The 14,270-nt window shown below is 44.1% G+C and overlaps 1 protein-coding gene across 12 annotated transcripts in view; it reads left to right on the plus strand.

Moving 5' to 3' along the window:
• PTK2 (protein tyrosine kinase 2) overlaps positions 1-14,270 on the plus strand; it is a 186,268-nt gene that overhangs the window by 52,477 nt on the left and 119,521 nt on the right. For 4 of the 12 annotated variants that reach the window (XM_071553766.1, XM_071553767.1, XM_071553770.1 and 1 more), the window contains exon 1: positions 4,891-5,230. The exons of 6 other annotated variants lie outside the window; for them this stretch is intronic. In XM_071553766.1, coding sequence (XP_071409867.1) covers positions 5,137-5,230 — 94 coding nt within the window. In that variant the 5' untranslated portion in view covers positions 4,891-5,136. Of the gene's footprint in view, positions 1-4,889; positions 5,231-14,270 lie in introns of those variants that run through there. 2 more of the 12 variants (XM_071553765.1, XM_071553771.1) reach the window with 2 other exon arrangements.

Genomic DNA, 14,270 nt, shown 5'->3' on the forward strand with positions numbered 1-14,270 from the left:
TCCTGGAGGTGATGGTCCTTCCCAGTTGTGCTGAATTGTTTCTCCTGAAGGACTGGGCTTGGATTCTGACACTCAAAATGTACTTTTTCTTTGAGTTTTGTCTGTTGAAATGCTCACAGTTAAATATGAAGGACCATCTGTGGTGGCAGCAGAATGATGACTGAGCTGCTTGGCCTCCAGAGACCCTTGGAGGAGGACATGAAGCCCCTCACCACTGTCAGCTGTGCCCTTTGACAAAGGGTGTTGAGGACAAAGCTGTGCTGGAGAAGAGCTTGGCAGTGGGCAGAGATGGGAGGTTTAGAGACCAGGCAATCCAAGGCAGATTTTCAAGACAGCCTTGGCAAACCTGAGCCTAAAGTGAGGCAGACTTGAGGAACCATAATTTGAGATTTGATGCAGTGGCAGTACCCCACTTTTCAATAGTTCCTGTGAACAAAGATGGTGTTTGTTTGCCTCTTGCTAAAGGGAAATTTAAGGCAGATCATCCTTTCCACTTTTAAATATTATGCACACACTCACAAAATAATTACAGTAATTAAGGAAAAAACACATAAGAAACAAACTTGAGAGAATGAAGATGAACAAAGATTACAGTGCAGTTTCAGTGGCTGGAGAGCATGTGTGCAAAGTTCTGCATAATAACATGGAAAAGCAAATAATTAGGATACAGAAGATTGTCACAATGATCAGTAAACATGTTTTAATTTTTAGAACGCTCATCAGGCACTCTGACCTTCACAGACTGTTCTGCAGTTGTCTCAGTAAAAAGCATTTGTGGCTTTACAAAAAAAGAAATTCTCTACTTGTCCTGAGGGCATACTTGGTTTGGAAACTATTAGCAAGATGAGTATAATGAACTCTTCTTCCATCTCCTACATGACTATGCAGATCTCCTTCAGAACAATGCATTTGTTCTTCAGCTTCTATTAATTACTGGAGGGATAAACTGTAGCTGTGAAGTGGCCAAGGTGAATTATCAAGTCCAAAATGGGAATAAGCATAGACTCTGGGTTGGAAGGGACCTTCACGATCATCCAGTTCCACTCCCTGCCATGGGCAGGGACACCTCCCACTATCCCAGGTTGCTCCAAGCCCTGTCCAACCTGGCCTTGGACACTTCCAGGGTTGGGGCAGCCACAGCTTCTCTGGGCAACCTGCGCCAGGGCCTGCCCACCCTCACAGTAAGGAATTTCTTCCTCATATCTAATCTAAAGCTACTCTATTTTGTTCCAGAGCCATTCCCCCTTGTCCTATCACTGCATACCCTTGTGGAATGTCCCTCTCCAGCTCTCTCGTAGCCCCTTTAGGTATTGGAAGGTCTGAAGCCTCCTTGGAGTCTCCTATTCTCCAGGCAGAACAACCCGAGCTCTCTCAGGCTCTGCTCACAGCAGAGGTGCTTGTACAGAGCCCTCCTGGTGCTGTGATCCTGTGCTCTGGGTTTGGGACTCTGAGCACAAGGGCTATGTCCCTCTTGCTGTTGGAGCTCTCCCTTGCTGGTGTGTTCACCTAGTGTTGCAGAAGAGGAGCTGCAGACCAGTCTCTGCTCGGCTGCAGCTCTCCCTGGTTTCTTCACGGTTCCCAAATCCTGAGTTCAGTTTGGTGTCTCAGGATAGTGGAACTCGGACAAGTGCTCTCTGCCTCTGTCCTGGTCCCTTCCCAGCAGTGCTCCCACTCACCTGCCAGTTTGATCAAAATGTGATGAATAGAGATATGAACTGATGTGCAAATAATCAGCTGAATAGCAGAGAGATCCCACTGATGCTGCTCACTAAGGGAGAAGCCATGGCTGGCTCTGTGCTGGTGGGATCTCTGGGACACCCCTGGGAGCTCACCCTGAACACGGCCCTGGAGAGAGCCAGGCTTTGCCAGTCTGTCTGCCAGGAGGTTTAGATCTGATATTTTTGTTTGGATAAGCTTGTGTGCAAGAAATTAGACAACCTTTTATGTGCCTCCCAGTTGTGCAAAACCTGCTTAACCCTTTGTTCCCCAAAGCTTTGTGGGGTTTGCAGGTGACCTCACTGTGAGACAGGATCAGCGCTGCAGAGAATTAAAACAAAACTAAATGCCTTGATACAATTAAAAAAAAAGCTTCTGACAATTTTCACCCCCTCTCACTTCGCTAAAGTTGATGCTGATACCCAGTAATCTTTAAGACCAGTCTGAAATTGAGCAACCAAACTCATGGTCACAGCAGAAAAGTCTTAACTTGAATTTCCTTGAGGCAAAATGCCATTTCTTAGCGAGGACCTTGACCTGTCTGTTGTAACTGGGGTAGTCTGAGCTTTTTTCTGGTTACAGTGTGTGTTTGAGGAGAATAGCCAGTGCTTCTGCATGTTCTTAATAAAACTGATGCATTCTTTTTTCTTAATAAATATAATTTTTGAGTTGTCTTTGATGGTGTTAACACCATTGCTTGCACAGTGACTGCTCTGGAGATGCCACTGGTGTAAGGCAGCGAGTGTGTCCTGCACAACAAACCCCAGCATTCCTGTTTCACAGTCCTCGTTTCTGACAGATGTTTCTTACCTCAGGAGATGGTATAATCTGATTGGCATTACTTAAAACAGATTATTTTACATAAATTCTACTTGATGAGCAGTATTTATAAAATGTTGTAAATACTTGATATTAAGTATACTTGATGCATGTTTAACTTTTCAAGTTTGTTTTTTGCTTCATGCCTTGTCTCCTCCATCCTTGCCCCACTTGCTTCCTACTACTTGGAAGTTTGGGGTTTCTGAATATTTTTAGAACATGAATTTTATGCTTTTGGCCTTTTTTAATGCAGAAAAAATCTGATGTTATTTGGAAGAAGAGAATGAGTATATGTCTATTGGGTACTTCTTACAGTTGCAGTTCTTAATTAAGGAATTAAATTTTTTTAAAATCTTAGCATCAAGGAAGCACCTGGCTTATGTGAAAAACTAAATACTTGAAAGTGCAAAATGCTGGATAGCTTCTGAAATTGAATAAAAAAAAATCTCATTCTATGAAGTGCTTTGTTTTCACCTTGATTTTGTAGCCTAATACAGCAACAAGAAAGTATGTCCTTGAAAATGATAATAATACTGGTATTCTATGAGCAGGCAGTTTCTCTTGACACTTGGATTGATAATCTGTATTAGCCTCATCTGTTAAAAGTGTAAAGAAAAATGTGAGTCTACACATTCTGTTTATTAAAACTCTCCTTGGTAATGCACTTACCAGTTGATTTTCATGAATAAAATTTAATTTAGACCTTTTTACTTCTGGATTTTTGTAGCAGCTTTTCTGCAAAACACTTTGGTTTTATGGAAGAAACACGTTTTTATTTTTATTTTACTGCCTAGAGCACAGATCAAACCAACTTAAGGAAAACTGAAGAAGTGGCTGCAGCTTTCCTTTTTGTAAGGAGACAAGTCTGCCTCACTCAAGGTCACCAAGGAAAGCCCATGGCAGGGCTGGATGTGTGAAAGCAGCTTCCCTGCCCTGTGAGCTGCAGAACCAGGAGGGCACCGAGCCCGTCTGTGCCTCTTCTGTGCCCACACAAACACAATAATTGATATTTTAAATGTTACTGTGGCATGTTTTGCTTTATTAGTGAAGGTAAATATAATCGACCTTGTCCCTGAAAATGTTTGTGTGTCTGCAGCACTGAGCAAACTTTGTGGTGGGGGAGGAAGGCACCCAGGCATGTCCTCAGTTCCTTTGGCTTTCTCCAGCCCCAGAAAGAGCTTTGTGCCTGAGCAGTGATGCAGAACATCTGATGGGCCTGCTTCTGGCCTAATCTCTCTCTCTCTCTCTTTTTTTTTTTTCCAGTGAATATTTTTTTCTCCTTTAAATAGAGAAGAAAACAATACTTAAATGCAGTTCCTGTTTTGTTCTTTTTTTTTAAATCAAGAATATTGACATACACCCCTAATTCTGCCTAGCCAGTGTATTGAGAAATGAGATGGCAGTAAGGAATGGTAATTAAACATATGCTGTAGACGAGTGCATGCTGCTACAAGTAGGCAGATAGGTTAAGTTGAAGGCTGCTGGCTTTAGATTAATTCCCCTTTGGTGCTAGGCTTGGATAAGCCTTACTCCTTACTGCTGAGGGCTGGGAGTGAGAAGAGATTACCGTGGAATATATAAAGAGCTTTAATGATCAGTGTGAGTATTGCTCCTGTTGATTTCTTTTTTTATATATAATTTAGCTGAATCGAGTTATTTATCATTATTGTGAGATACTTTGCTGGGTGTAAAATGGATTTTTTATTTCCATATACACATTCTGCCTGGCTGTGTGTTTATACACATAGACTTTTGCAGTGTTTGTACTGATAATTTTTAAAGAATGGTCCTAAGCCGTTCTGCTGCGAGGTGCTGCAAAGTGAAGCAGAAACAAAGGCCCTGCACCATCTGGGGTGTGTGTTTGAGGTGACCTTTGCCTTCTGATGACATAAAGAAACCCTGGGTTTGGAGCAGAGCTGGATGTGGCACTGGGGAACCAGCGGTGTGGGCTGTGATACCGCTCCTTTAGGCACAGCATCATTGCCAGGGTTCCTCCATCAGTGCTGCTGGAAGGAGGGACCCCCACTCCTGCCCAAGTTCAGGGAAGTTCTGCTGTACTTTCAAGGTGCCTGGCGCTTGTGGCAGTGAGTGCAGATGGAAAACGTGTAACCGCGGTGGCAGAACGCGGGTACCGGGGGGCAGGGACTGCTCGGGGGCAGGGACTGCTCGGGAGCAGCAGCAGCACTGGAGCAGCAGCCCCGGCGGGCGGGCGGGCGGCACTGGCAGCGGAGCGGGGGCTGCCGGGCGCGGGCAGCAGACGGGGATTAGCATATTAATGCAGCTGGGTAATCGCCTCCCGCCCCTGCCAGCCCTCCTCCGCAGGGCTCACTCCGCCTCGGCACCGCACCCGGGGAGGAGGAGGAGGAAGAAGAGGAGGAGGAGGAGGATGCTGTGGGGCGGGGGCAGATGAGGCGGCGGGGCAGCATCCCCGCAGCCGCTGCCCCGGGCGGGCCGGGGGGCCGCGCTGCCCCCGCCGCCGGCTGAGCCGCTCCGGGCACGGCTCCCTCCCCTCCTGAGGCTGCAACCTTCTTTCTATCGGGATCGGGGTCGGGATCGGGATCGGCCCCGTGCCGGGCTGGCCGGGAGCGGCGTGGGGCGTGTATGTGGCTGCTGGAGGTGGCCGGGCGGCGCCGGGCAGGTGCGGGCTGCATGGAGAGGAGCGGCTGCAGCCCCTTCCCCGTGTGCTGGGCCAAAGGTACGCCGCCTTCTATTTATATACAAGCCTGTATTTCCTTCGTATATCTACATATGTGTGTGTTTCTCCCTCTTAAGGTGACCGTTTACCACCTGTGGTTCTGTAGGTTTTCCTATCAAAGCAGAAATCAGGGCTGGAAAATCAAATATTCCGGTCATGCGCTCGCAGTGCGGAGCTGCCCCTCCGCAGGAGCTGCTTCACCTGCCAGCTGGGGGGCTTTGGGGTGCCTTGTTTCTTTTTACCCCCCTCTGCCTTTGAGAATGATTGGAAATGAAAGCGCTGGAGCAGTTCGGTTTGTACTTGCAGTGATGTGAGGATCTGATGGCTTTGTTTGTGATCTTTGCTTGTTTGAAGCTACTGCGAGGGTGATTCTGTTTCTCACTCACCTTTTGGAAGTAGTTGAAAAAGTGTCTGACGAAGGAGGCGTTTGCAGTGGAAGATTTAACATCTTTTTGCTGGAGGTCTCGAAAGTTGCCCCCTCCCCCCCCCGTTATCCACTCCCAACCCAGAGACAATGAGTAGCCACAGAGCAGGCATTTATTACAATGAGAGGGTGGACTTGAAATTGAGGTTTAGCAATAGTTAGATGGACATGGGAAACTCACTCACATGATGATCTTAATTTGCACCCCGAGACATTAAAATTTACCGTGTTATAACCTAGACGGTGCTTGTGTATTGAACATGTGGGTGTGAGTCTACAGGGATTAAGTTTTAAAATTCTGTCAGTAGCCAAAGAATCAAGCCTTCCTTAGATGGAAAACAACTAAAAGGTTGAGTGTTGCTGGTCAGAAGCATAACTTTCCCCGTGCTCGCTTTCATTTCAGTGTACTTTCCTTTTTGGAAGAGGAGCTGGCAGGGAAGTGTTGCGTCACTGCGATCTTGGAGCACACACAGCTCTTCCTTCAGAAGTTCAGGGGAAGGGTATCTGAACTGGGGATTTGGTAGCTTAGTTGATGGTTAGTTGTCTTGGAAAAAATAACACTGAAGTTGTTTACAGGTTTTATTGTCTCTTTATTTGGAGTGTTTAACACTTTGTCTTGCCTGCGTTCTGCACCTTGCTGAGCTGTTCGGGCTAAACTAAAATTTGCCACACGTGGACATATCATAGTAGCACAGAATAGAAAAAACTTAGAAGAGAACTTGGAACACCACACCCTCGTAACTCCTCACAAAGTGCAGAACCTGTCAGCTCTCTGGGAAATAAAAGGTAATAACCAGTGAGAAACAGTAGCTGGAAACAAAGCTAAAACAGAGCGTGCTTTGTGCTTTGCTTTTAGTTAAACTTGTTTACTGTGGAGGGGTAATAACCATGGCAGATCCTGCGTGTCATAAATTGGGTAACAAAAGCATTAGGTGAAATTTGGAAACAGTTCTCCCCGGACTGTTGGGAGGGTCAGGGTGAAGGTACCTCTGAGAGAGTAACTTCTAACTTCAGGTCAGGTGGCTCATCCAGCCTTCTCTCCCCCAGGTGGGAGAGCAGCCCTGTCTTCTCTCCTTATTCCTGTTGGAGGGACACTGGAGTTGCATAAGAGGACAAAGGCACCACCGGCATCTTCAGCTGCCAATTGTGATGATTTCTAGAAAAAGCTACATCTCAGGCTCCCAAAAAATAGGACAGATGAGAAATAGCTTGAGCTATATTTGTCATTGAATGGTGGCCATGCCTTAGTCGATGATTACTCTGTGTACTGTTCACCGGCTTAACCTTAGGGAAATGAGACGGATCTGGCCTACTTTGATAAGGGCTGTGAGATATCTGCAGTCAAAGAAAGGTAATATATTAATGAGAGAAACATTTAGTTGGATATCTTTATGATGGCTCTTTATTTTTTTCTGTTAAGGCTTCGTGTTACCTGCAGCAAAAACTGATAAAACTTTTAAAAGTATTTTATAACGTCTTAAAATGTGATCCCGATGTGTATGTTCTGTTATCCAGCACTTCTAAGTGGTCTTTCTCTTTTGAATGGGACAGATTACGCTTTCTGTGTATCAGGTGTGATCTCAGGAAACGTTTGTTCTCTGAAAATGCTTTGAAATATTTCAGTGAGTCTGTGTTCATACAGAGCTTTTCCTTTTTTTTTAGCATTCTTAAATCTAAAATCGTCAAATCTTCTTAGCGATAGCTCGGGATGACCTAATTGCAGCCAATTCTGTGGCTCTGTCTGTGGGACTGCATCAAAGAACAAGATCTTTGCTTGATTTGTAAAGTGCTTTTGTAGTCTGTGTTGTCAGGTTTTTGCCTCTTCTTCGTGCTGAATTCCAGTCTGAGTAGCGTTACTGAATTCAGTGATTTCATCTGGCTCTGCACACTCCAGATTTGAGGGTATTTTGGTGGGTGAATGAAGAGAACGTGTGTTTTTGTTACTGGCTTATTTCTTCTCAGTAAATCTTTACTTTAGTAGTAATAGGAGCGAGACATTTTTGGCTGCTTCCTCTCCTTTTAAGTAATTTGAAACTTAAAATCTTTGGTTTTGTGGAATAAACATCCTCAGGCTCGGTTACAGCCTGGGGTGTCCTGATCCCTGGGAAGGCTCCGCTCTCTGCTCTGCCAGGGAAGTGCTGGGACTTTGCCATGATCTGGTGAAGGGACTGGAGTTGGACCAAGGGTTGGACTTGATGATCTCAGAGGTCTTTTCCAACCCAATCAATTCTATGATTCTAAGATTCTAGAAAGTAGTCACGGCTCGTTAAAGGCTTCTCACTGGCATCTCTGAACTTTGCGAAGAGTATTAATGGTATAATGTGTTGTACTTTTTCTGGCGAGCTTTTTCCCTGCCGTGTTAACCTTACAGAATAACTCTGTGAAAGCAACGCAGATGTGACAGCTGAGGGTAGTTGGGCAGCTTTGCTGTGGATTTGTGAATTGTGCACCACAAGGAGGAGGAGATTTGTTGAATATCTTCCATGTGAAGAGTTCTGTTTAGTCATTTATGAACAATTTAGGGACGTGGTGTTGTTAAATATGTGTCATTCGAGTTGTTGGTGCAGGGTGATGGCAGCCCTTGAACTCAGCCCTTCTGACTAACATGGAAAGGTCTGTACTGGCTTAAGATAATCAAGCCCATTTCAGTCAAAAACCTTGTCTTGATTAAAATATGTATTAAAAAAATCCAACCTAGCTGTGTTATGAAATATATTTATTCTACTGGGAAAAAATTTTGCCCTGTCTATCGCAATCTGTTAATGTTGCAATTTTTATAGAGAGAAGCAGTTCCAAGTTAAATGTTGCTTTATTTTCTGGTGAGTCCTGCTGATTCAGGGGGTGTGTTCACATGGGGTGTGCTGGTGATCTGTTCAGGATAAGCGAGATAGTTGGACACAGAAGAGAAGAGTCAATGCTTTTTCTCCTTCATCTCCATAAGTCTTTAATGTTTTGCTAACAGTAGAGTGATAATTTTCAGTCCAACAGACCCTTAGATTTGAGGTGATAAGTGCCCACAAGGAGGGATATGGTGGTAGAAAACACAGAATAAAGGAAGTTGCTGGTGCCATGAAGTTGGGAAGATAAATAATCTCTAACACAAGATTTCTATTTCTCTGATGCAGACACGGTGTATATAACATAGAAATAGGATTGCTCCTGTGTATTAGGAAAGGAAAAAAGCCGTTATTTTGGCATGAGTGTTCTACTGCATCTTCGCAGTGGGTTTCAGTTGAGGTGGGTGGAGGGAAGCACCCATTGTAGTTTGGGAATGCCGTGGAGTGCTTTTTCCTTGGTGTGTCAGGGCATTACAACCTGGAAAGGTCTAGTCTGTCATTTGTCAGTCTGTTGTTGACTTACTACATTGGTTACATCAGCCCTTTTCTTCCGAATGATAAACTTGCCTAAACTTTTGTTAAACTTTATTAACTTTGCAACTTCTTAAACTGTGAGATTTGCAAACCATAAAAAGCATCTCTTAATTCCTGTGTGCCTGGGGTTTTTTTAAAGTGTTTGTAGAAAGGAAAAAAAAGTTTATCTCATCAAACCACCAATTTTGAAAGGCAATTTCAGTTCATAGAATCATACACTGGTTTCTGTTGGAGGGAACCCCAAAGATGATCTCGTGGGCAGAGACACCTTCCACAGAGCAAGTTGCTCAGAGTATGATATTCCTGAAATGCTTGTGAATATTTGAAAGTGGAAAATCGTCTGGAAAAGCAGGAGGGAGCCTTCTCTTCAGTGTCCTTAAAGCACTCAGGAACTGCGGCAGCCACGGCAGGACTGGTGTATTCCCATCAGGCTGTCCTGTTCCTTACTCAAGGACTACTGGAATGGAAGATGGAGCTCGAGATAATTTCCCAAGAAAGGAAAGTGATTGTTCTAAGGGCGGGGGGAGCATTTGGTGTTCCCTGAGTCCTGGCGATGTGCGATCTTATCTGTTGTAGCACCTGGTAATGAGCCAGGGAACCGGCCTGGAATTAAATTCTGAGTTGCCTGGGAAAGACTAAAACTTGAGTAAGGTTAATAAAATGCTTAAACATCCTTTTAAAGATGCGTTAGGAAAAGGCTGAGGAGCAAACTGTGGGAGTCAGCACTTAAGTGAATGTTGCACTGATGGAAATAAGGCATTAAGCTGAAAAGTTAACCAGGAGTTTGTGGCCCTAATAGTTTTCTTACTGAGTTTATATTTGAAATGTTTTATCACAAGTCCCATTGTGTGTATATTTACTTTCTGTAAATACGTGTACAGGCACGTGCATCATTTCCCTTGCCCAGTTAGCCTGGCCACAGTTGCAGGATTTCAAATTAGCATCCTTGGCTACTGAACACCATCTCTTACCTGGGTTTGTGTTTTTGGCAAATGCAATTCTTCAGGCAACTGATCTTCATGCACAGCTTTTATTGGAAGGACTGTGGTAATGAAATCAGCTTTTATGGTTCTTTTAACGACACATTTTAAGAAATACCTCAGCTTGTCTCAGTCCTTTGCTCGCTCAAGTGTTGCTAATATAGAATAGTTGCACATTCATGTCTTGTAAAAATTCTGATGTGCCAGCAAAGAGTATGTACTTTTCATTAAAAGTCTGAAAAAAACACCCTCACTAATATCCTTAAATTCATGACCTCATATGGATTTGTTCATGGTAATCTATTAAAAACTGGAGACATTATAAATGAATATATGCTGTAACATTGCAGTAGGCAAGCCCCTCTGAGCTGCTGAATTCCATAACGTGGCACAGCAAAGGAAAACCTGACAGAAGGAAATGTCTGTGTAAATGTTACATTCAAACAAGCCCAAGTGCAGGACGTCATAAGTGTATTTGATTATAGCAATTATAAAAACCCTGTGGCATTCATTGAGACTTCACTGACTTCCAGAAGGAGTAATATCTCTGCACTGTCTCCTGTTGAATCCATGTTGGCAATGATGCCAGTTTTTCCTGGCAGGTTGTAAAGGGTGGGGGTTGCTGAGGTTGTGGATTAAATGGTGGTTGCCCAGCACTTGGATGGCATAAAGGCAAAGGGGGGTTGGGTTTTCCTCTTCTGATATTTAATGCAGCTTAGCATAGATGTTATGAGAAGTATTTCTGTATATATTCAGTCCTGTTGAGTCATTTAATTGGAAGTGATCTCTAAACTATCCATCCATCCATCCATCCATCCATCCATCCATCCATCCATTCATCATCTATCTAATAACCAAGGTATGTCACCTTGCCAGTTGAGAGGTTGCTTTATCCTTTCCCAGGCACCACTGTTGCTTTCTGAAATAGTGTTTCCTCTGCCAGTAGTTTCAGATCCATAACTAAGCACTAGGGCTTAGGGTTGTGTTTTCTATTTAAATTGGACTCTGTGAATTAAGTATTGTCCCTTCCTTCATTGAGGAAATGTTTAAGGAAAAGCAGCTTTTTCCATGCCCGAGTCTCCTCATCTTGAGGAAGTACAGGAGGAAGGTCAGTGTGTGACTGTCAGTTGTGCCATGAGTTGGTGCAGCTGCTCAGCAAGCTCAGTTGGTTAAAACTTGGTTGTAATCATGGCAAGGTCATGGGTTCAATCCCCCATGTCGGCCATTGACTTAAGAGTTGGACTCGATGATCCTTGTGGATCCCTTCAACTCAGAATAGTCTTGGATTCTGTGAACTGAGCACTTCAGTGTGAGCTACACAGGGTGTCCCATCCACGGGGCACCAGCATCAGAAACTGGAATGTGAGTGGCATTTTGAGACTGAAAGCTAACTTCAGTCTCATGTGCTGTGGAACTAAAAGCAGAACCAGACTTTGCTGAACGATACTTCTGGATGAAGTGAATTAATTACTTCATTGCCAGTGTTTGGTCATGGTTCCCCATCCTGCCTGAGTTTTCTCCTTTAATAACCACATAAAGGTCATTGTAGAAAAGAAGAGTTTCATCACAGCTGGTTGCAGGGTGAGTAATGGTCTGTGGTCCTGTTAAATCTTCATTTCTAGGAAGGAGGATGGGAAGGAGCTGGGTGTGCTCCTGGAAGATAAGGGGCAGTCAGATTGAAGCTCTTGCCATAGGCCTTTGCTCCTGTGGTTGCCACTCAGCAGTGATCTGCTGTCCTTGCTGCTGTGGGGAGATACCAGGAGTCATATTCCTGAAATCCCGGTGTGCTCAGCTCAGAGGGCCTTTTGTCTTGTCTGTGACACGATGGTTGGTCAAGATAATCTGGAGAACTGCAACAAAGATACTTCAGAGTAGAGCAACTTTTTCAATTTGATCTACCAAATGATTCCCTTGCAGCCACTTGCACTGCCAGGGACTTGAACAGCAGCTTTCTGTGCACTCAGGTGTTTGATTGCAGCGTCTGGGCTCGTCCTGGCACAGTGAGGAGGTCTCTGGTTGTGTGTGTGTGGCTGTACCTGTCCAGGGGGAGCCTGTGAGTGTTGCAGGTTCCAGCCCACCCCTTAGAGAGGGTGAGGGCATCCCTCAGGTGGCAGAGAGCTGTCTCTGTTCTCAGTCCAGTGCCAATTCCTGCCTCATTTTATCATGTGAGCAGCAAAAAAATGGTGATTTGCACCTCGAGCTGTTCCAAGCACAGTGCCCTCTGGCACAGAGGTGGGATGGGCAGGTACTGGTGATGCCTGTCAGTAAATTAATGTTTTATCAGCTGTCTGTAGCTCTGGCAGAAGGTGGGCTTTCCTGTATGGGTTTCTGAACCTAAAATTTAGGGGCTTTTTTCTAGTTTTAATTTGGAGAGCTTAATGCCTGGGGTTTTCTTACAGTGTTAGGAGAATGTCACTATTGTAGGATGGTTGGGGTTGGAAGGAATCTCAAGGATCATCTAGTTTGAATCCCAGGGAAACAGGGACACCTTCCACTAAACCAGATTGGCCAGAGCCCCCTCCAGACTGGCCTTGGACACTGCCAGGGCTGGGGCAGCCACAGCTTCTCTGGGCAACCTGTGCCAGGGCCTCACCACCCTCAGAGTAAAGAATTTCTTACCTGTTTCTGTTCTTCCCTTAAAATGAAAGATTTGCACCTTCTCTCTTTGCTTTTACATTTTTTTAAATATATGCACACAGTGTTTCATAGAGTATATAGTATAACATAGAATATGATATATATATATATAGACCTAATATATATAAAGTGAATACATGGGCACAAGGCAAAATCAGTGCCTGTGTCAGAAAATGTCCATTACTTGGGTTTTTTTCCGCAGTAATTTTGGGGGTGGTATAGGCTCTGATTTTATGGCATACTGAACAAACCTTTTACTGGTGTTGGATGCACTGATCTAGTTTTGGTGGAACAGAAGCTGTGTGACCTGCATTGGTCAGCAGTGTTGGACTTCCATGTCTAAAGTACCAAGTTGGCACATCTAAATATAATTCAGGTATCTTTTATCAATCTGGAGAAGCAGTAGAAATTCTTTTGGAATATTGCTTTTATCTCTTCAGAACTCTGTGTGTGATACATTTGTGCAGTTTCCTACAGTGCTGAAAAGCAAAGTGTTCCAGTAGGAACAACGGGACTTGCTGTGGCTGTGGCTGCCTGATGATTTCTGGGATAAACCCTCCTTCAGGTTTGGCAGAATTACCAAAGTCCTTATTGCTCGTGCTCAAATCAGTCTGGACTCTCTAAAATTGCTCATCACTAAATTTGAAGGGAAAAGTTGTGCTGTTTCTGTGTCTGGTCTGTTCTGCAAGGGAGCAGTGACTGCTGGAGGAGGGAGTGAGAATGAGGGGTAGGAATTCCCTGGAGTCAGGGACAGGCACAGCCTGGATACTCCTGGATACACAGCAAGGGCATGGTCATTATTCCTGTTCCATCCTGGATACACGGCAGGGTTGTGGTCATTATTCCTGTTCCATCCTGCAGGAAAACCTGGGCAGTTACAACACACTGATGTTTATGCATTATAGACAGGCAGTGGCAACCACTGATTTCTGTTCAGCCTAGATTTATCTGAACTTTGATTTTTTTACGTTGAACTCACAGTCAAGCCAGAGTAAAGTAAACTGGGGTGGAGGGATTTGGATGCAAAAATCTCAGGAACAAGAAAAAATAATCATCAAAACTGGGAAAAAACTGATTCTAAGATGGGATTATACTTGGGTCTGTATTTATGAGTACAGAGAGGTCAGAAATTCTGGCTTAAGCATTTTATTGTTAAAGTATCTCAAGTTCCTTGTGTGGCTGTGATGCCTTGTCCATCCTCAGGAGAATGAGAAGTGGAGGCAGCTTTGAAACTTGCACTCAACTCCTGTGTCTTTGTGCAGCCTAATTTGGGGCAGGTCAGATTTTAGTGTGAGCACATGATTTGGAGACATAAAAACAATAGGTAGAATACTAAACCTCACCTCAAAATGGGTTTTCACATCTGAATAATTTTATTTTAAAGAATCAGTCAGTGATGCCTTAATCCAGTCAACATTTTCGTGCTCAGTGATAGGAACATAAACTTCGATTTTTTTGAGTAATGCTGCATTTTCGGGAGTGGGAGCCACTCCCTTTCCCTGGTGTGGAGGGTACTGGAAAGAGGAATTGCTGTGAATTTTGTTTCCATCTGTTGTACACATGATGCTTCAGCCCAAGAGTTATTATATGAAGCAGGAGTTCATCTATTAACTTTTTTAAAGTTATTA

Source organism: Pithys albifrons, chromosome 4 (assembly GCF_047495875.1).
Source record: "Pithys albifrons albifrons isolate INPA30051 chromosome 4, PitAlb_v1, whole genome shotgun sequence".
NCBI lineage: Eukaryota > Metazoa > Chordata > Aves > Passeriformes > Thamnophilidae > Pithys > Pithys albifrons.